The 23640-nt window shown below is 39.0% G+C and overlaps 1 protein-coding gene across 1 annotated transcript in view; it reads right to left on the bottom strand.

Annotated features, from left to right (window-relative positions):
• Window positions 1-23640, bottom strand: part of SLC6A11 (solute carrier family 6 member 11) — a 107501-nt gene that overhangs the window by 33265 nt on the left and 50596 nt on the right. Inside the window, exon 7 of the mRNA XM_005444412.4 lies at window positions 22184-22318. Within this exon, the coding sequence (XP_005444469.1) occupies window positions 22184-22318 (135 nt within the window). The remainder of the gene's footprint in view (window positions 1-22183; window positions 22319-23640) is intronic.

The following is a 23640-nucleotide window of genomic DNA, read 5'->3' as shown; positions in this document are numbered from 1 at the left end:
CCTCACTCACACTCTGAAAGGTACAAGGCTGATACATTTAATGCTGGGATGCTTGATTGTCTGCTTCCATTTGTAACCTTTACATTACCTCCATCTCTAATTGGCACCTCAGACCTCAAGAGGGCTCTGAATTCCAGGACACCGAATACTCAGGTGACTTCAGTTTTCCACAGTGATGGACCTGAAAGCCTGTCGTTTCTGCAGTTGTCACCACAAGGACACCTTGGAGACCTGGAGGCTCAGAAGAATGCCTGGGCAACTAGGAGTGGTAATGGAGGTAAAAGCATTCTGTAACCTCCGGGTTGTTCCACTGCCTTTCCACCCCCGACTTCACTCTGAAACAGCAATGCCTATGGGCAGCGCTGCCTGCAAGTGATGTAAAAGACTATTCCGGCTGTGAAAGTAGCTTTCCAGGTTACGCGCAGAGATTTGGTGTGTAAAACAGCATTATTAAGGCATAAGCCTTTGGAGCTGCTCTCTCCAACCAGTATTTGGATAACTATTACCTTGTCCTGACCATCCAAGAAATGTAAAGGTATGAAAGAAATAATAGATGGCTATCTGATGTTCCTCCTCTTAAAGAACTTACTTTGATTTGATAGCACTTATTGTCTTGCTTGATTTCTTCTGTGCAGATATGCAAAATCCCAGGAATAATTTTCATAGGACTTTTCCCCATATTTAGAAAGACTAAAAAAATCTAACACAAGAACAAATATTTGGCCAGGCCTATCTTTATCTGAAAGTCAATGCTAACATTCCAAGTTTGCCCAAAGGAAATATCCCATCTACAATAGTAGTTATGAGTCCAAGATTTTCTCTAAACTATCTTTAAGATAAAACTTGCATGTTTTCATCTACAGCCAATAGTTACAACAGTTGCCTAGAATACATTTAAGGGGAAAGTTATCTCAGTATAGAATTTTCCTTTGAAATATATACCAGCTTTCCATCATTTTAGCTCTGGAGCATAAGGTAAGGAGAAGGCTGACAGTATAAGATACACAGAGTATTCAAGAGATATGACTCCTATAAAAACATTTATGTCCCTATGATGAATGTGATTTCGGGGGGGAAAAAAGGTCACTGAGTAGCTGGAACAGTTCTTTTGTGTCTGAGTGGCATGACATGAAAATTGTCTTCAGTACATTGGTAGCTTAAATTTGCAAATCTGGCAGGCTGGAAACCTTTTTTAAAAGGTATTGATAAGAGGCAAAAATATCATAAAATCCCAGTATCTCTTGGGAGCAGAAACTGCTTTTTCACTGACTCATTTCTTGTAACTGCTTACCAAACGTACACAGAATTCAGATCAGCAGGAGGCTCTGCATCATTCCTCTGTGATGAAGCCTGCTTGTATCGACAGTTCTTGGTTAATGAGGATTGTGCAGTGTTCTAGAAGGTAAAGTCATTGACTGATAGAGCTTCCACATACTCTGGTTGTGCTGTGTAGCTCTCCTGTAGCATGCCTTAAAAGCATAAAAAAATTTGCCTTCTCATACACTTGCACTATATAAAGCTTCATGCATTTGCAAACAAAAGAATTTTTTTTTTTTCATTCCAGACATGATACAAAAAAGCACAAAAAAAAGCTATTGGCTTTCTTTCGCTTTTCAACAGAGAGTGTATTTTTCTTGTCCTAGAGATACCAGACTTTACCAGGTCTTTTCAGGGGCATGTTTGGAAGTTGGGGCATGCTTAATGTCATTTCCTGTAAATTATAAATAAAGATGCTAAGTTTTTTAAAACAAATGCAGGAAGTGCAGTTAACTAATTTCTAAAATGAGGGTGTTGATCAGTGTTCCTCTTTACTGACTAAGACACTATCACCAAATGCTCTCAGAACGAGATATTTGGCTGCTCCCACATACACTATAATGCTCATGGGCAGTCAGATGTGTTTCAAAATATTTATGCCCAATTGCACTGAGGCACTGATGAGAGAGCTCATCCTGACTAATTTCTGAAGTATTCTGAATCCAGACCAAGGTGGTTTTAAGGTCTTTTTTTCTTCAAATATTACATTTGTATAACATTGCCAGAAACCAGGGCTCTGGAGCTGGTTTCATTTTTAGGTTTTCCAAGGGGAGGAGGAGGCAGGAGTTCTAGCAAACGTAGCAGGTTTCCATATCCTCTCAGCAAGCTGATCATTTCAAGATACCTAACTGCTATTACAGAGATGCTTGACTGTAATATCAGAGTGACAAAACAAATCCTTCTCTGATAGCTTTTTGTTTACTCCTGTTACTTTTGTAAGATTCAGCATCCTTGAAACCTGAGGGACACTGGAGACATTCAAACATAGTATTCAGCCCTGATTGCAAATACGCTAAAAAAGCGTAAATGTATCTGTCATGATTCATTATTCAAAAAATTCACTTCATTCAGAAATTAAGAGAAAACTATACTTAGGTCATATAACATTAGATTAAATGTTATCTAATCCAACTTCTTTAAAAACAATAATCCTCAAGGATTCTTCTTAAAAATCTTCTTAAGAATACTTAACCTTAGAAACTATTAACGAAGTATCTAAAAAGAACAGTTTGAAACAGAAGAAAACACAGTTATGGAAGCATAAGAATTATTTGATCTTAATTCTTCCTTTTATTGAAGACAGCCTAAACCTCATACTAAACTAAGTTTTCCACAAGGGAATCTCCACTCACTTCTGCAATTTAGACACTGTCCAAGTACCCAAAGATGAATGCTAAAATGATACACAAACACCGACTGAAGCAAAGTCTGACTGAGTAGTAAAATGTTAGGTATTGTGTATGTGGCATTAAACAGTTATTGCTGTACAATGACGACCCAAAAGTTTCAGAGGTATTGATGAAGTAACATAGTGCCATGTATTAGTCATACCCAGTAATAAATAAAACACTAAATATTACTAAAAATAACTGACAATCATATCGAACTGTGTATGAACCACTCTTAAAATAGAGGCCAGATTTCTTGAAAGAAGTATTTCCTCATCTTTGAATACTATACAAACTGCCAAAAAGCCTTTTCGTTTGTATAAACCTGCAGCTCAGAGACAGGCAGAACTGACTGTAAAAATCACACCTTAAAGGTTATTTTCAAATAACACTATTTTTAATTTGGGCAGAAGTGGAACCATCATGGTACCGAGAACATCGCAGCAGCATACTTGTGTTCTGTTCCATTGTCAGTGTTCATACCCCAGACAGTTCCACAGCAAGGCTGTGCAGTACGGCTGTAACGGAGTCAAATCCATACCAGTTTGTTAAGCAGCCTCACAACCAAATAAAATTTTAAAACCACAATGACTATATGCTATATAGGCTGCAACTATTCTATCCGTGCAAAGAGGGCTGAATCCAGCTGTGCTGTGGAAGGAGAAGCTGTGCAGGCATGCCTGAACCAGAACAAAACTGAAATGCTGCTACCAGGAGCAGGTAAAAAGATGCCTGACAGTCCCTCTCCCCGTTCAGTAAAACTGTGCCTAATATGATGCCCGAAAGATACTCCCAGAGTGGATTCAATTTACGATAAGAAAACAGAGCTTCTGCCTGTAGATTAAACTATCTGAACCACCGAAGCAGGCACCACGTCAAAAGCACCACTTTGCCCAGAAAAGCTGTCACTATATTGGGAGTTTTTTCATGATTCGTGTTTCAGCCAATCCAGCTCCTGCCAACTAGTGATTATAATACAGTTATGATGCCAAAGGCCGCCTGCCACCTAGGTTAGAGTCTAATGAGGGTGTTTAAATTAAGAATGTACTTTCCTGAGTTCTCCTGTAGCCAAAGGAGAGAGATTGGCCCCTCCTCGAAAGTTACTCAATCATTAAGTGGGATAAATTACCCTTCAGAGGAGCCTGTTTTCCCTGTTACTTACTGGGAGAATTAAAAGCACTACATTAAGTTTCTTCAGTAGGGGACTGAATAGCAAACGGAGCAAACTCTGACCTTCAGGAGTCCCCAGGGATTTTCAGTGGGGACCTGTGGGAACTGAAGATTCCGGACCACGATGAGTCCTGGAGGTTCTACCTGAGTTGTATATTTAGCCTCTAACATCTGCTTCGTAAAGTAAAAATTTATCTGTTTAAGAAAAACTTACATTTAGCACCATACAGTGTTAAAAAAAAGTAAAAGGAAAGGAAATTCAAAACACAAGGAAAAGAATGTGCTACCTCACTACTGAATACTTTAAAAACTTACAGTTCATTTTAAACAGGTAAAACTTCTGCAGTATTAGGGCACAAAATTTAACCGAAGTTTTTCCATTGATTTCCAGGAGCCAAGTTTTGACCTTGCCAGTTTTTATAGAATTGGAATTTGTGAAAACAAGAAATGCAACTAAAAGACTTGCTTATTGGCTTTTCGTCCTTGCAGAAATATTTATCAAAGTAAAGTTTGAAATATGTGAAGAGTTAATATATGTTCTACTGCTCTAATGTAGCATTTTGCCAATTATGGGCTTGAGGACACTAGAAGCAGAGTAAAATAAAAAAAGTACTCACGCCTTACAGTATAAAGACTTCAAAACGGAGCTGAGTTGGTATAATCAAATTTGTGATATAAATTCTCATCTAATAAAAAATACCCCTTAGGAACACACTCAGTTTTTCTAAGCAGTAGATAAAAGTTTATCTCAAAAAAGCTTATTTATGTTCATTATATTTTTGTTCACTTCAGAAATCCCTTCCATGACACAAAAGATTTTCATGACTGCCAATCTCTTGCAGAAGGATCCTTAAGGGTGGCATTTAGGTATTAGGACAACTGTAGTAAATATGGTAAAATAAGCATATGCAGAGATTCTACCCTTGCATACACTGTTGCAAAGACAAAGTTGTTCCCTGTTTAGGTCACTGCACTATCTGGTCGAGTCATTCTGAAAACACTGTTGTTTCACAGATCTGAGAGATCAAGATTTAGTAGATAATGCATACCCATGGTCTTTATTCTGTCTTTGCGTACTCGCACAAAGTTCTCATTAACTCCTGATAAAAAGAACTGCCTTTGACTGGAGGGTTTGTATCAAGGGATATACTGAAGTGATTTAGCTCTGTGTACCAATACTACAATTTTTTTCTCAGATTGCACTCTGCAATGATATCTAACAACTCTACTTTCTTCCGTAGAGCAGGGTGTGCAGAGATCGACAGGCACTGTCAGTACAGGGATAGAGCAGACAGAGTAGAAGCAGCTCCCTTAAAATGTGCTCTTCAGTATTTACACATTTTTTCTTGTTACTGCATTTTGTACAGTACCAGCACCAGCATTAGAGGCTGTTTAGGGCAATCAATACACTAAACATTTGATTCGCTTTCTCAGATTAGATCAGATTACATTACTGCCTTACTCCAGCTGTGTTGGGGAAGATGGCACTGAGTCTCAGTAATCTTTTACGGCTGTCTACTCATACAACCTCATCTCACTGACTGCAGTCAGCAGGTGATTGTAAGAAAATGATCTGTCTCCATTGACTCTTCATGGAAAGCAGAGAGTAGCTGTCATAAGAACATAGCTTCCTACCCACAGCATCGCCTTTCTCCAGCCACTGCCAAAAGCAGAAAAGCCCAAAGGCAAATGAAGCAGAAGTCTGCAGTCTTGACTTGCCCAGAGGTGAAGAATATATTTCCCCTTCTGAACTAAACTGGCAAAATGCCGCGGGTAGGCACCTCAACATTGGATTCTGGCCCAGCTGCTGGAATTGTGCCACTGGCAGCTGCACTTCAAAAATTAAGAAACCAATCAAGTTTCTGTAGCATTACCAGCGCAGAATGCATCTCTATTTCCAGAGCCTGTTCCCTCTGCTCCTTCTGTTCCTCCTATACTTGGCATTGGAGACATGACAGAAGCTGCTGGTAAAGCTTAGAAATTGAAGAAAAGATAAACACCAAGAGAGATTATTGCTCTTAAAATTTTTGGAAGTGGTCAGCAACCATGTGATTGAAGGTGATATAAACCTATTTGATTTTCAAAAGCATTTTGGAAAAATCTGTCACCAAAAGCTCTTTAGGAAACTAAGCACCTGAGGTTTAAGAAAGAAACTAATTGCTGGAAAAATAACTGATGAGAAGATGGGAAATGCCAAATAAGAGTAAAGGAAAATATTTTACAGCAGAGGAAGGCCACCAAAGGAATACTACAATGACCTGCACCTCTGCTGTTCAGTTTTTTCACAAGTCACTGAGAAAAAAGGGATGACACAAAGTTAATCAGACCAGCAAAGATGATTGTTAAAAAAGAAGTGACACCAAGTTAACCAGACTAGCAGGAATGACATCTAATTGGGATGATGGATCTTATGAGCTGGAGTGACCGAAACATATTTTTTTTTTAAAATGGCACAAAAACTTCAATTGCATTTCAGGTAACATATACAAGAAAAAGCAACTCTGATTTGACCTATGAAATGATGCGCTCTTACCTGAAAATTTTGATTTGGAAGCATCACTTTGTAGTTATGTTAGATAGTTTCAACAGTACTCAGCAGTGGTCAAGAAAGCAAATTAAGTGCTAGACATTATTAAGGAATAAATATAAGGAATACTAAGGAAGAGAACCGCATTATAACACTGACTAAATCCGTCATTTATCCACATCTTGAATACTCTATTCACTTCTTACTATGGTCTCCTCACACAAAAAAGTTACAATAGAATTTGAAAGGGCTTAGAGAAAGATGAAACAAGTAACCAAAAATAGCTTTGTGTTTTACGGTATGAGCAACCCCATGCATACATGCAGGCTAGGGAACAAACAGTGTCCTTGAGGCAAAGGCGACCAACAGCATCCCGGGCTAAGCATGAGGAAGAGTGTTAGCAGCACACTGAGGAAGGCTGGTGGTTCTTTTTCTCTGCCAAGTACCGTTGAGGCCTGTCTAGATAGCTGCGTTCAGTGCTAGGGTCCCAGTTCTTGAGAGACACAGACTTACTGGAGTGAGTCTGGTGAAGGGCTACAACTAGGATTAAGGGACTGTTGCACCTAACACGTGAGGAGAGGTTGAGAGACCTGGGACTGTTCAGCTGGGAGAAGACTTGGGGGATTGTAACAATGTCTATCAATATTTGATGGGAGGGAATAAAGAAGAGGGAACCAGTGTCTTTTCAGTGGTGCCTGACAGAAGGACAAGAGGCAACGGGCAAAACCTGGAAATTAGGAAATAGCATTTAAACACAAGAAAAAACTTTTATTGTGGGAGTGGTCAAATACTGGAACAGGTTGCCCACAGAGAGCTTGTGGAGTCACCATCCTTGGAGGTACTCAGAACCCAACTGGACATGATCTTTGGTGGATCTGACAGTGTTAGGTTTGTGGTTGGACTCTATGATCTTAAAGGTCTCTTGCAACCTAAATGGTTCTACGATTTTATGGTCGCGAGCAACCTGTTCTGGTCAAACCTGCTCTGGGAAGGGAGGTTAGACTAGAAGATCTCCAAAGGTGTATATATATATATATACACACCAGCCTCAGCTGTACTCTGATTATGTATGCAAACAGATTGAGTGGACTAGGACTTTTTCAACTGAGGTGGTATATCAGTGCAGTTTAACAAGTCACGAATGAGAAGACAAGTGAGAGCAGGGATGCTTCGTTCACTCTTACTTCCAGTGCAAGAACTTTTGAATCATCAGATGAAGTTTCTAGAACTCCAGTTCAAAAAGAGTGAAAGAAGGTAAGCTCTTCCTGATACAACTAGCAGACCTGTGGAACCCGTTGCCAAGAAATGCTGGGGACACTGAAAGCCTTCTTGTGTTCTAGGCATTAGAAAATCACCTGAGCTGAAAACACCTGGCTGTCCAAAGAGTTCAAGGGACAAGTATCACATATTCCCCCAGGAACCCTCTTAGGTCCACTGGTGGAAACAGCATGCTGGGCTACATGATCTTTGTTCTAGGTAAGTTTTTATGTAAAGCATTATCTTATATACTATCAAGAAAATAACATTGTTTGATACTTACGATAATGCTCCCTGTTCTGCAGAAGAAATTATCACCTTGAGCTGTCTATTACACTGACTAACATCGTCTAGTGGTTTTCTCGCAGTCATTTCTACAGTTCTCTTAATGTCTCACCTGATAATACCAGTACCAAAACAAGAAGCATGATGCTTCCACGCCTATACAACTTCTGGCACAACTTCGCCCACCAATCCATGCATAGGATAATGAAAATGATGAATGATTGCTATCAAAGTATCAAAGTATCAAAGATATCAGTTAAACTACGACTCTGTAGCAGTCAGCCACCAATGTGGTATTTTCTATCCAAATAAGCACGCTCTGACTAGCTGGCACACACTTCATCTTCTTTTATAGTAGGAACACAGGAGCCTGCACCTGCAGGGTGGACACCCCAGGACAGGGAAATTGCCAGTAGAAGCTGGACAGAAATTCTCCAGCAGAAACAATCTGGAACCACAGGTTATACGCGGACTCTTGTGTTTAACAGTTCACAATTGACCTATCCGTAATTAATTGAATTAATTCAAACGTTCAGCCTCCCACATCCTCTAGCAGTGAGTTCCACCATTTAGTCATTCATTGTGTGAAACAGCACATTCTTTTGTATTTTTCTAAACCCATTACATCTCCATTTTTATAGACTTTTGCCAAATCCAAGGCCAGGTTCCAGTAGGACCTCCTGAGTTACTGGCTGACTGCCACACAAACAGGGAACGGTGCCCTGGCTGCAGAACCAGGAGGCCTGTGCTCTAGTTTCAGTCTGACAGTGTGTAAAAGCTTTTTATGCCTTTTTTTTCTTTTTCCTTTTTTACAAGAACCCCACCAGTGACTGTTGGCTATATACTGCCCTATAAAGCTACCATGCTATTTAATGAGCAGATCAGCCTTCTAAGGAGCATTACAAATGCAATATGGTTTTCTGAATTGCTACTCTTAACTATCTGATTGTCTAAAATACCACCAAAATTGTGGTCCAGCTTCCAGCTAATATCCACTAAGCACCTCTACTATGGTCTATTTATTTAAAACAAAAACAACAAACATTTATTGCCTAAAGATCAAAAGGAAAAGTGAAAAATGTTTTTTAAAATTTAACAGGAATGTCTCTAGAAAATCCCTCAACCAAATTCAGTATTTAATAAACCAATTAAAGGTTCCAAGGTGCAATTTATTACCTATCATTCTGTTGCATAAATAAATGCTTCATTGAAAACAGCATTGATTTCACACTGTCTAGATAATAATCTAAATATTGTCCTTCACAAGCATAATAAAACCTGAATGCCTAGGCAGAATAAATAATAAAGACAATTAAAAGTTAATTATCTTTTTAAGATAGTGTTCTCAAAACAGAGAACTGAAATCTCGTGCAACATACTCCTTCAGCTATTGGTATGACAATATAGGTCAACAATCCAAGATGACAGATGGGAAAGTATGTAATTTTATGATAACTTAATCACATTTCAGTTAGCTTTCAACAAAGCTATGGATTTGGATAATCCCATCCTAACTCAGCAAAAATCAACCAGAAAATAAAGAAAAGCCATCCAGTTATCTAGAGCATTAACCACTTTCAGTAAAACGTCTGAAAACCTCTTCTAAGAACTGTCATTGTCTGTTTAATATGGCTTAAGACAATTAGAACAGAAAGGATTGAAACTACTACAGCAGGACAAACACATTTTTTCACTTTAGCTACATATGTACAGAGGATACAAATTTGGATATAAATATGTAACAAAAGGATGGCTGCATTCAATCAGCAATCAGTGCAAAGGTAGCCCGCTGTCCTCCTTTAATTGTCACCAAAACCAGATGCTCACAGGACAGCAAACATTTACCAAAACAATAAGTTCCAATTTTATTCTAGTTAATCTGTATCCAAAGGTTATATAATGTTATGTGTTCAAGTGACTTGAGTACAATGCAACGGAAAGGGTCTCCAAAGGTGACCCTCTTTCCATCGCCTGCACAGGGAGCCTGGGAGTCCCACCACCTCCCGTACCCTGCCATGTACCTTCTGGCTGTGGGTCATGGGTAACCAACGGGCTTTAAACCATATCACTCTGCCCCAGGAGTTGTCTGCCAGACTCTCAGGGCCAGAGCATCTTGGCCCTTGCCTTTGGTGCAGCTTTGGCGTTTGGTGCTCTATTTTCTGCCATTTTGTATAATCGCGTTCAAACCACAAACAAATGTTTTTATCTGGGTATTTCAACGTAGAAGTGAAGTAACAGGGATGAGTCAAGGATACACAGAACTGCCTGCACGAGAGCCCAAGGAAGCACATTAGAAAAGAAAAACTGATAAACATCTTTAAGCAACAATTAAGGCTGAATGGATGTGCCCCCACTGTGTACGGCAAATCTAAATGACTTGAAACAAAAGGTTACTTATTGCTTATCTTTCTCAGGCAAAACAGAACGGCAATTCTAGGAAGCAAAAGAAAGAATCCGTTAAGGTTACCTGACAGCTAAACCTTCAGAAATATCTGTGGCAGTGCTGCCCAGGAGTAAATTTTTTCAGAATACTGAGCATTACAGTTACCTCCTCAGTGAGTGTATACCATGAAACCATATGCACTTATTCACTGGAGTCTCAAAGACTCTGTATTCACGAACAGAAACTCTACTTCTATGTCCTGTACCCTCTTCCTCATTGAACTTAATGGATTAAGTACTGAGCAAGTGATAGTTGTCAACTTGGGTATTTGATAGAATTATAGAATAACTAAAGCTTTAATTCCATCTCTCCCCACACCCTTAACCTGCATGCAAGTCAGAAGCTTCCAGCCCCAAATGCAATGGGCAGCTAGAGGTGGAATGTCTTGCAGTCCCTGCAATAACCAGCACACGCTGTCAAGGGTGTGTGGCCAAGACTCCTGGGGGGGATTCAGGCTGGTACGTAAGGGTGGGTAGGCCAGCCACTGACTTGTTCTGTGGGCTGGGACAAATCTGATTCTGTAGGTGTATGAGCATGGCTGTAGATCTGCAACTGGAAGGACACCATTGTATTGATGCAAAGATGATAACTTGACGTGTACCGTCTGACCACGTCTCTCAGTTAATTACTGGTGAATGGTAGCTGGAATTTGCTTGGAACCAGACAAAGAGCCTGGCACCTACCCAGGGTTATGTGCCAAGAATCTCTGAGATTCCTCTTAGAAGCTTACAGCAACAACTTATCCAATCGATCTCAGATCTCAAGAAATTATTTTTTCTTTTGAAGGGGCATTTTGGGTTTTCTGGCTGTCCTCAGTTACCAGTCACTGAGACTCCAGCTAGCAGTTTAAAGAAGCACACATCACTAGCGAAGAAGCTACTAACACCACCCAGCTCCAAAAGGGGCTCAACAGATACAAACATCAGAACGAGTTCCTTAGATGATTTTCATAATAAATGCAAGGGGGGAAGCAAAGAGGCAAAGGAATAAAGCAAATTTGTTTTAGCTCTTCAGGCATAAGCTTGTCATCTCTTCCCTGTGATGGATTCGTCTTGAAGAAGTTAATTTGGGAAACAAACATTGTACTGTTGATATCCTAGGCTTATTTTAAATGCTTGTCTGAAGTGTTCAAAGAACTGATGTGCTGGTAGGCGTTTTTCCTCATACCTAGCCAGGACCATGGAGCGATGTATAGGTCGTTCCAACCCACAAGCATCTTTGATGCTGTGTCCATCCCTCAGAATAAGTTCTTGCATGTTCCTCCTCCGTCAAAGGAAGATTTGCTTCTGTCTGATACTTTCAATCTACAGTACTCAGTACAATAGGGTAAAAAGAAGATAAAAAGAGACTGCATCTTTGGTTCTTCCCCTTTCCCACTTGCTGTCAACTCATTTAGTCTTGCATTCCTCAACTCTGTATTTTGGTAACGCACACTCAGTTCTTACTTCTACTTGCACCTGTATGACAATGCAGCTAAAGTAAAAACTCAAGCCAGTGTATTACAAACAAACCAACCACCTTTCTTGGACCTAAAGAGAGCACAATATTAATGTTTTATTTTTTGGAGTTTTGTTTGACAGGCTGGGTTCTTTAACAACTAACAGTCAGCGGCTATGCAAATCACCTTTTAGTCAGTGACTACCATACTACCTAAACTACTTAAAATCTGCAGGCAAGTGGTGTTATGGAAATAAAAAAAAATACAGTTATCAGTGATATACCAGTACTGAAAATCATTGCCTAGTCAGTCTCAAAATATCCAGGAGTGTAAATTAGTCCCTATGTTATTTAGCCTCTCCCTCATTCACTCAACCTGAGGTACCTGCCTCTGCTCTGACTGTAAGACTGTGGTCATTCCAAGTGCTCTACAGAAGTAGTGCAAAAGGAAATTAATAGGACTGATGCAAATGGTGGGTGACTGAACGACACTTCCAAGACACCTTTCCCTCTCCACTGATGAAAAAGGCAGCCATCTGTGAATTCAGAACCTTCCTTACACATGCCAGTTACACATATCATGTTAAATATGACCGCCCTGGACCACCTTACCTACTTTGTTGTGAAGATCAAGATACAGAACAGATCATTTTGGTTTGTAATCCCTAATCATGTGCCACACTTTCTGCCTTGTTCCACAAGACAGTAACTCACTGAAGGCTAGTGCCCCAACTATATCTTTTTCAGTGCTTTAACTGCTGCAATCATTTTCCACCTATGTTTTGCTCACCTTCATGGATGAATAAACAAGTTCGTTTAGACCTCCAGGCTGGGAAAGTACCAGCTTTCACTGTACCTTTTTGTGAACATCCCTCAGAGTCACCATGTTGTTTTATTATTTTACACAGAAGGATTTAGAGTATTTTAAAAGCATGAGTTGTTTTCAGAGTGACAGGAACTGTACACCAAACTGGCAAATTTTAGTAAACAAGCCACTCAGCGTTCACTAAAATTCTGCTGTGAGCCTAGCCCTTTTTAAAGAGAGCTGGGCAACGGAAAACCTTTCATTTATGCCACAGAGCTGGCAGAAACTTAAAGTAAAACCAAGTTAAAGATAAAAAAAGCACTGGAATAATAAAACTCTATTTAGGAATTGTATTCAGGACCTGGACTTCTTGACACTAAGGAGGGTACTGAAAGTATTGCTGTTGATCAAATGCTTAATTTTGCAGAAGAATGGAGATTCAGTTTAGTTTACATTATTTGTAAATTTGTGTCAGACAGTAAAATCATTTGGTCAAAAAATGAAAGGTTATTTGGAGAAGTCAGATGTTATTTCCCTATTTTTAAATTAAGCATTTGATTTTTAATTCCTAAACAAGATTATTTTTTTTTCAGAATGTAATAGTAAAAAGAATAGAGGAAAACACCTTTTTAAAATTAGAATATTTTTTAATGTTCTGGTCTGCGTGAAATGTTTTTGTTTTTTCTGCTAAAATTTCAATATGCCAACACAGAACTTAAGTTCAATATCACCAGGAACCAGATTCTGCCTCCAAATCTTTACAATTCATCTGCGCTTTCTTGAAGCAAATGTTCTCTAAAAAGTTCACATGGGTTGACAATAAACAAACAAATGAAAGATCGGTGAACCTGTGTCCCAAACTACATCAACATCTGATGATTTCCTGCCAAGTTTGTAACAGATTTACTCAATGCATTTTATTGCCTCTCTCTTTGTGCCAGTCATATGCTGTCTTTCCTTATCCTTATTTACAGTCCTAAATTGAAGTAGTAGTGTTTGGTTGGCACTGGTGCGACAAAATACGTTATTGCCTCTGTTGTCTGATGGCATAAAAAGATAATCTTGCAGCCAGGATTCTGTGCAAATGGTCACAGAATGCTCAGTCTATTTGAGCCTCAGTGTTTAAAGTAGCTGTCTGTAAACATCCATATGGGAAAATGTTAACATATGGAAACCTAAGACTGTGAACACAGTTGAGGAAGATATCTTTAAAAATATTAATGACCTTTGCAGGAATGCCTGTATTACAAAATTTTCTGGAATATGACATTCACACAGGAATAAATTTATTTCTTAAAAGACTCTTATTTCAGAGAAAATAATATGAACTGTATCCCCAAGTCATGTAATGCACCACAGCAGAAAAAAGTTAAGAAAACATGTTGACTACCACATCCTGCCATTTGTCTTCAGGGGCAATGTTGATGATATAGCTTTAGTATGTATTTATGTCTGTGTGTGCATGTAAACATTTGATAAAGCATAAGGAAGAAACAATTATGCTATGCTAGGTTGTCAATCAATCAATCCAGCTTCAACAGTCTTAACAAAAACTATACTAATACAGTGGAGTTACTTTATCCATAAGGAAGGAAAAGACAATGATTTAGCACAGACATTCAGAGTAGAAAGCATCAGAAAGTCACAGCTGCCAACACACACATCTCCCCATCTTCCCAGTTTGCTCTTCTGGACCTGGGTCCTCGCTTTGAGCTGCCTGGCAGCTGGTGACAGTTCCTGATGGGAGAGGCAGCTTGTTTTCCCACATACATTAGGGCAGCGCGCCAGCAACCGCCATCAGTCACCTCCCACCTTCCTTCGCATGCTTCTATCACTTTTTCCTTCCTTTCCCATGTTGCCCTTGCAAGTAAATCACGTATGTATGCACAAGTGTCATGCAAACTATATGCTAGTGGATCCAAAAAGCATGGTAGGAGAAGGGAAGAGCAGCAGTAAGATGCATGTAGTTGTAAGATGCCCACATAGCCCGCAGCTCAGCGCAGTCCCCAGCTTACGCTGCCCTGAAGGAGAGGGCCTCATCTGATCCTTTCTGCCTCTTCCTCATTTTGTATTTCTGTTACTTCAGAGAATACTTTCAGGGAAGAACTTCAGTACCAGTCTCCTTTAAGCTACTTCTGAAGGGGAAAATGCATCCGCACCCAACTCCATTTACTGGGCAATCTGTAGGCAGAGACTTTTCCAGGCTCACAGCCAGCCCCTACAGCACGCTCTCCAGCGGTAGTTCCCAGGTGTACACAATACACTTCAGCCATTACTACTTTTCCGCAGATGTTTGCCCAGCCTTGGTTTTGTTGGATTGTTTTGAGATTTCAACTGCTATTCCAGTTCTAGGATGGAGATAAAAAGTCTGAGAAATGTCTGGGGAATTAGAAAACATTTTTTTATATAGGTCTCCAAAGAATAATCTTTAGGAGCACTCAATTTTTTAAACAGTAAGTAACAGTTTTTCTGCAAGCTGCAGATATTCCAGTAGTGTAGTAATCTTTTATTATTTTTTTGCTCATTCCTTTGGAATAACAGGATTAACAAGAATCCTGTTAGCAATTCTTAAAATAACTATATATTTTCGGTGCCTCTATTTATATGGCATCATATATCTACTTGTGACTGTCCCAGAAATAGTGTGGGATATTTATTTGCTTCACTTACTGACTATCCTCACTGTGCACGAGGCACCTTATCATTATTCCCTCATTAACATCCATATATCACTTAGTATTTTTTTGTACCAATGTTTAATTTCATCTGAAATAAATGACTTTTTAACAAGATCTTTTCTTTTGCAGGGAGACTTGACTTCTAGAGCAGCCGACAGGCTGGAGTAATTGAGACAGTATTCACAATTCCTAAAGTGTTCCTGAGAATGTTAACTAATTTATACACAAAATGCTCTTCAAGTTTATCTAGCACTTCTTTTCAGGTGCCACTATGGTAAACAGTGAAAAACTCTCTCCCTGTTTTGCCGGTGCACCGAGCTACCATGTGGATCCTGTCTCCCTCCAGTGGCCTCTCACACCAGCCATAAAGTCTAATATCAAAGTACAATTACACTTTCCCTGAAGCTCAGATGATGTCTCTCCATTGCCAAGGTTGCTAAGGGTTTCAGGGATAGCTGGTAGAGATTTTGTGTGGCTTAGAAGCCCCAGGGAAATGACAAAATGACCCCATTCTTTCCGCAAGTCTCCTCTAAATGCCAAAATCTGCTGTTGCCTGCTCAGCTTGCTGTTGCTTGTGTAGCAATAGCAAGAAACACAAGAGGAGGTAGCAAACTATTTGTTCAGGACTTGAAATAACTCTTCCAAGCAATAACTGGACTTCTGAAACCACATTTGCTACATAAAAATTAAGTCACAATATTATGCTAGTGAAAAAAAAAACCAAACAGAGTTGCATATTGAGGCATAAAAAGGAATGTCATGTTCACTCCTATACACCAACATCTCAGCAATGACGTATTCAATTGGATTGTGCCTTTCCCACAGCACAGGTAAATATACCCGAAACCTTTGCACAATGTAACGACCTGTGCAGTGAACAAATACTAAGCTGTTCCATCATTGCAGAGAGTAATTTTTGGTCATAGAAGACCCTGAATGTCCAGCCCATGGCTTGTGAAATGTATGTGCCCAAACACTCAGTGCAGATTCACTGTGAGAGTGCAGTATGGATGTTCCTTGGAGCAGGGATAATGAAATGTGGTCCCAGGGCTGCTTTCAATCTTTCTTTGGGCAAAGTGGGAATAGTATCTGTCCCAGGAATAATTTATGGCTTTGTTAAAACATCCCTGCCCTTTCATCAAGAACACTGCATTACAGCAATTTGTTGGTCTTCCTATTCTTTAAAACCACGTAAACAATTTGTAATGCAAAAGCTGTAGTACATAGCAAAATGAAATAGTTCCTCAATGTGGAGATCATAAACTGCATTGTAGGGCAAAAGGTTTCTAAACATCGTACCTTACAATTTCAAATCTCAGTAACTTGTAATGATGGTGTGAACTGCAGACTTTGAGAAGAAGTAATAATTTTTCAAGTTTAAATTTAAAAAGAGTTTGGGTAGGGGATTACTGCTTAACAGCAACATGAGTGCCTCACTTGTTCAAAGATACGTGTGTAAAGTGGGAGTTGAGTTACATAGATAGTAAGTTCAGCTAAGGATTTTCATACCTATGCCCCTTGTACAAATTTCTGGCGTTTCACTCTTTTTTAAATTTACTGCAACTCACGTGTGTGTGCATCACAGCTGCCTGGTTCAGAAACTGAATACCTGATGAAGCAAACAATACAGAGAACGGGAAGAAATCAGTAGAAGCGTGAATTCCATAGCTGTTAACAGAACCACATGAGTGTGGGTGGGAACTGGACATCTTCCTTCTCTTACTACTATTTTTCCCCAGTTAATTGTCTGTTTGTTTTGTTTTTTTTTAAATAGCTGCATGATCTCTATAATGATCAAAAAATGCAGAAAATTGCTGAAGGTATTACTAGACTTAGCGGCACTAAAAGGCTGGTAAAATTTACGACCTGTGACCTGCCTCTGAGCTCTTTCTCCAAGTACTATGCTTAAAAAACTAGGCTTACCATCCAGTATTCCACGCACCCTGGGAAGGAAGTTTCTCATTAGACTGCAAGTTTCTGACTTGTCACGTTCCAAACAAATAAAAACATTCAAAAAAACCTCTGCCAATTCTGTATCATTTCATTGCCAATATATGAAAATTCCTCGGTTTTGATTTTAAGGATTAGTGTGCTTAGATACAGTACAGGTCTAAAACCCACTAGTCAGGAATCCATACAGTTCCCTTGATTTTCTGAGCATGAAACGAAATCAAAATTTCTTCTACCTGTTTGTTTGTTTGTTTGTTTAAGAAAACAGAGCCCTAACACTTCTGTTTAAATGCAACTTTCCTCCACTTTCAAAGTTAGGAGATATTTTTTTTTTCTGCTCCTTTTTAAAACATAAATTTCATTCAGCCTCTAGGTGGCAATACAATTGTGATAGTTGCTGCTTCCAGGGCTGAATGTACTAAAATTTGAATCAATCTGGGTTATTTCTTCTCTGCTAAGACAACAGTTTTTGGGAAAGAACAAGAGTGGCATTACTGCTGCAGCTCTCATTGCTAAAACAACTCTGAGTTATTAAACATTAGAAATAAAAAGTTAAGGGAAGATAAAATTCTCAAATACTTTCCCAGTTTGGGTTTTCAGAACAGTATTTAAGAAGATACCAACTCCACACCTATACAGTATACCCAAATGTCTCTCCCACATACGCATAGTATAATTAGCGTAACTGGATAGCAACTGTTTACAGCTTTAGTGAGTACCAGCTTTTTAAAAAGTGTAATTTGATACATACGCTCAAATATATTACGATGATGATAAGGAAGGTGTGAATAACTAGCAAAGTAAGGTCATACCAACCTTACAATTAAGAAGCATGTAATGAAAATTACAATTTTCGGGGGGGGGGGGGGCGGGGGGAGTGCATTCATTCTAGGTGATTTTCCACCAAAGAAAGTGTTTTCCTTAAAACAGATAACCAACATACCAAAAGGTTATTTTTCTCTATAAACAGACCATGAAAAAAACTTAGCCTCAGTGCCACACATTAAAGTGCAGAAAGAAAGAAATTTGAGACAGAGGCCAATGTAAGGAAAAGAGTCACCTTTGTACTGCAAGACTTACCTAGTTTACACTAGGGGTTTTTGGGGGTTAAGTTGATGGTCGTTGATGTCCATATTTTAGTACTTACTTGCAAGAAGGGCAAGAAGGAAGCTCTAGTGAGTTACAAGCCAGTCAACCAAATTCCAGTGCCAGGGAAATTTACGGGAAAAGTCCTCCTGGAAGCCATTTTCAAATTGGGTGGAGTACTCATTGCAAGAGCACCCACAGAAAACACCTGAAAGCTCTGCACAGTCATGGCTACATAATAGTTAAACTCTCATAGCTGAGCTACAAGAGATGAATTGTAGAATTGTTTCTGCCATCAGAAATTTTATTGAAATTTTAACACTTTCTCACTACAAATAAAAGATCAGAGAAATTCAAAATCAATTGCAACTGTGATGGCTCAGATTTTCCTGTAACTTTTATCTAATTTGCCCTGTCATTCACTCGTCATGCTCAACATTCACATGACAGTCTATCAGAGATTAAGTACGACCTGTATTCTTTCCACATAGAAAAGTATTCTCATGTGTAATTCAGCTGCAAAACCCAGATTACTTGACCTTGTTCAAGATTTTTTATAAGCAGAGTGCAATTTTGACTATGTGGACATGTTCATCCCTACAGATGCTATAATGAGTATCTTCATTAAAACAATACATAAGTTTTAATTAAAAAAAAAAATGTAACTCAGCCAGTTATTAGCATATAAGTGCACAATAAACAGGAAGGCTTTAATTTGATTTTCCTCTTTATTCTAAAAATCCACTGCTACAGCAAGATTTAAATTTACATGTGTGTGTGTTCCAGATCATTGACCATAATATTAGTCATTGATCCATCAAACTGGTACGTCCGCTAGTCCCTAAGTGATTTAACCTCTTCTATGCACAAATGTTTGGAAAATCCCATCATGAAGAACCAAATGTTTTCCCCCAAAAGGAGCAGTGAGTACCACACACAAGCACAATGACATATTAAGCGACTTAAATCTGTTGAGGGAGGGACAAGAAGGACCATATCCTGAGTCAGACTTGCACACAAAAAACAACAATCGTAATAACTTTGTAAAATACTCCTTTTTTGAGAGTTATAACTCAGGAAAGACTTTGTTCATATTTGAGCTATAAACAGCACCCGTATCTTCCAAGATTGGTGTAAAGGGACATATATCAAACCAACTGGAGTGTGAAGGCTATAGAGACCTTACTGTTGATGAAACAAAGCATTTCTGAGGCTTCAATATAGTACTCCATTATTGTAATGAAAAGTGATTGGTATGAGCTCTACAGATACACAGGACAAAAGATGGCATTTTCAGATGAAGAGGATTCAGTCTGCTGAAAAGATAGAATATAAAAATGAAATAGAGAACACAGCACTTGAAAGCTAAGAGGAACTGAAAAGACAGATGGATAGCTGCTTAGAAAATCATAATGAACCATGGAATGCAAATTGCGCAAAGACAAAAGATTCAAGAACTTCAAACTAAAGTGAGCCTTGAAGACAAACTTATTTAATCCACAGCAAACATAGTTGGCACTGTGGTTCAAATACTGCTCTCCTAATACAGACACAGTAGTCTCCCTGGAACACTATTTAAACTGACCTCCAACTGAAGAGGAAAACAACTTCTGCTAGTACACATGCATTATGCTTTAATATTGTGGAGTAAATCCAATTAAACAAGAGTAAAGATGAAAACTGGAAGCACAAATGTCAAGATTACTTCAGTTGTTCTATACTTGCTTCTTGGCAAAATTATCTTAAGAATGAATTGAGAAGAGGCTTATGGAACTGGGTTTTCAAAATATCTCCATTTTAATGAAATGACAGTTTTTCTGCACAAAAATAATTTTCTAATACCATTCCATCACACATCCCACAGTTAAATTACTTCTATTAGTGTTCACAACCCCTATTACGGTCATTCTATTTCAGCTTCTTTCCTACAAAAAGATGCCTAAAATACTAAGGCTGAAGTATGGCAACATGTCAGTTAAAGCTCATTGAAATGGAGAAGAAAATTGGCTTGTTCAAGCGATCCATTACGCCTTCCCGAAAGACATTCTAGTATCAGCTGAGCTATACGTGTGGGACAAACAGACACACGCACACATGTCTTAAGTGCTTTGTACTCCACAGACTGCTTAGACTAATAAGATGTGCTTTGGAAATTGTCATGGCAACAATGTGTTTCTTTACAAATGGGAACAGTATAGTAAATAGGCATATAAAACCCCCTTGTAGGCTGACAATCATGGTGCTTAAGCCTGCATGCCCTCCCTCAATGACAAACAGAGGCAAGGGTGTTAGTGGCATGTGAAAAATCCACACGCAGGGCAAAATCCTGTTAGCAGACAGCTCACACACCACTGGACAAGTGAAAGAGTCCCCACTGAAACAGCAGGACTGCTTCCTATTCCTACTGGGCCAGTACACCGTGCAGGTGGAGGAATCACGCTGTGGTACAAGAAGAGAGTACTCGGCCAGCACTTGTTGTTAAGGCAGTGGGTAACTCCAGTCGTCAGAACCACACAGTGGAGTGAAACACTAGTTAAAACTGGGCAACATAAACAGGTGCCACACATGTTCTCAGACAGGCATACACAGTCAAATTTCTTGTCTCTGCTAAAACAAATCGGGACTCACGGGGTTCACTTGAAATTGGACTGGGTTGCTATATTTATTTCAGCCTGAGTCTATTATATGTTGCAAAAAAAAAACTGGGAGTGTGCCAGAGAATCCTGTTGTTTTTCTCTGCGGCCATGCCATTTTCAGGTGAACTGAGGCCACCTCCAATCAAGCTAACTGTTGGAAATCTATAGCACATGGCTGACATTCTAACACCACTGCCACAAGTCATCTTTCACTTCCCATCTATGCTGAAAGAACGATGGAAACATTGTCAAGTCCAAAGGTGTCAACATGATTAAATTTTCATCTAAATTTTTCAATATTTTAAATTATTCTTTTTCTCGCTAACTTTTTTTCCTCCTGTATAAAATACTACTTGTTTAAAATTAATTTCACATGAGTCAGTCATCAAACACTTCAAGAAAATAACTTTAAGGGTCCTCTCTTTTGTCTGTTGCAACAAAATACGATTTCAATAAGCAGATTAAAAAAATACATTTTGAAAAATATTCCTAAACTTTCTATCTTCATCTCAGAATCCATTTTATATTCTAATAGCCTTTGGAGTAATACTGCGTAATGTCTTTTACATTGCCAGACCAGATAAGTAAAATGCTGTCTGCAACCTGCCAGGTTTTGTAGAGCTTGTGTCACTTTCCCTCTTCAATATCAGACACATTATATAACTGCTTTATTGTTGTCATCTGTCACTTAAAAAATAAAATAAAATCCACTTATTCCAGTATTTCCATGTTCAACACTACTCTGGAAACAACACAGAGTTCCTGATTTGAATACTTCATTCCTACTTGATTGCGTCCAGAGATTTCTGCTTCAAAGACAATAATAATTTGAATGATTAATTTCTCTACTAATCTTGACTGAGATTTAGATACGGAATGAGCAAAGAACCATAAAATAGATGTCTTGGTCAAAGTTGTTCCTGTGGAACCGGTGGCAATGCTCTTGCCCCTCACTGGTAGAAGCAGCAACAGCAACTGAACACTTCTGAAAATTCTGATTTATCAGCCAAGGTACTTTTCTACTAAAAGAATAATAATTCCAGTACATGTAAGCAGTGATGGCTTTAAAGCCCTATCTACAATTCCAAATTTCTGCCAGTGAACAACTATCCAAAAATCACCTGTATTCAAACTTCAAAATCAAGAAACTCCTGCAGTTTTTCCCAGTCAGAGAAGAAAATAAATACATGGATCATGATCCTACCTGTGGGTCAGACAGTCGAGAAAGGTCAGGGTACAAGTAGAATTTTATCCCCTCAGAAGCACCTGGTAACGTTACTCCACGAATCAGAAGAATCATCAACATGATATAGGGGAATGTGGCTGTTACATATACAACCTAGCAAGAAAAAGGAAACATTAGAAAAATATTTTCTTCCAACTGCAATGAAAGCACCCCATTTCCACATCCATTTTGCTATTACATAAACCCCAAATCCTTATCTGCCGGAAAAGTGCTTTTGATGCCTTTGTTTATGCAGGTGAATTTTGTCCCCCAGCCGTATTGCCCTCTAAACCTTTTATGTCTTGTAGGGAAGGTCAACACATTTTTATAGAGAGATTGGGAAGTTCTCTTTATTATTTACTCTCTGTGACAGGTAACCAGTCTCTGTACTATAGCATACCTGTACACCGTACCACATCCTGTCCAAACACAGGTACAAGGCAATGGACTCATAATAGCAAGTAATTAATTCCATTATATTATATGTAATATGTAACAACATATGCAATGAATTCTCAATCACCTAGTAATTACTAAACTTTCAGCTCATAAGACTGCTTTGCCTGCATGTCTCTATTTGAAGAATAAGCATTTCATGAAGCCTAAAGGTTAAATGCTACATGTAGCTCCTTGCGATTTGCTGTAGTACCCTTACCGTGCAAAGCACCTTCCAGCAAAACTTCTGCAGTGCTCAAGCCCAGAAGTTTCTGCTCTCACATATGGCCATCTCCTGCCTGCCACCCCCCATCCCCGCAGAAATCGGTTTGGTTTGTGCATGGGGAACCACTGAGCTTTTCTAGAAACCTGCAAGGAGCATTTTCCAAAGGAAAAACTAAGCAGAATTGATCCCATTTTGCAATCACAAACCCGAGAGCAGTACATAGCTGTTAAAACTCAGAGATGGATTAAATTATGAATCCCATGTCTCTATAAAATATTTCCTTTACATAACATACCTTAAACTTAACTCTCCATTAGCCATTTCTGCCTGTGCAGAGTAGGTATAAAATATCCTAATATGAGATGATGCTCTTACACATCTGCCTTGCACAAGTCAAAATTACTTAACAGACTGCAAGAATGAGGAAAATCATTTGGTGAAAAACAACCTGTATAGCTCTCAAAAATATGCATTTTAGATTCAAAAGTTCATTATCTGTCTCATGCCTATGTAAATCAAAGAGATACATCAGAGAACACACCCATGAAAGGATTCTCAAACACATTTTCCTAACTAATAACTGAAATTTGATTTTCAAACCATGCTGAGTGTTTAACCCCAAACATGAAATCATCTCATGTGTTCCTCAGCTGGTACACTCAGAAATGCAGGAACACAAAATCACCTGGCAGAGCCTCAGACACGTCCAGCTGCCTAAGCCCTATTTAGACACTTCAGTCTCGCTGACCTTGACAGGAGGTAAGCATCTATGTAT

This window comes from Falco cherrug, chromosome 4 (genome assembly GCF_023634085.1).
Source record: "Falco cherrug isolate bFalChe1 chromosome 4, bFalChe1.pri, whole genome shotgun sequence".
Taxonomy (NCBI): domain Eukaryota; kingdom Metazoa; phylum Chordata; class Aves; order Falconiformes; family Falconidae; genus Falco; species Falco cherrug.
Note: the sequence above shows the minus strand (reverse complement) of the source record. Positions and strands in the feature narration are given on the sequence as shown.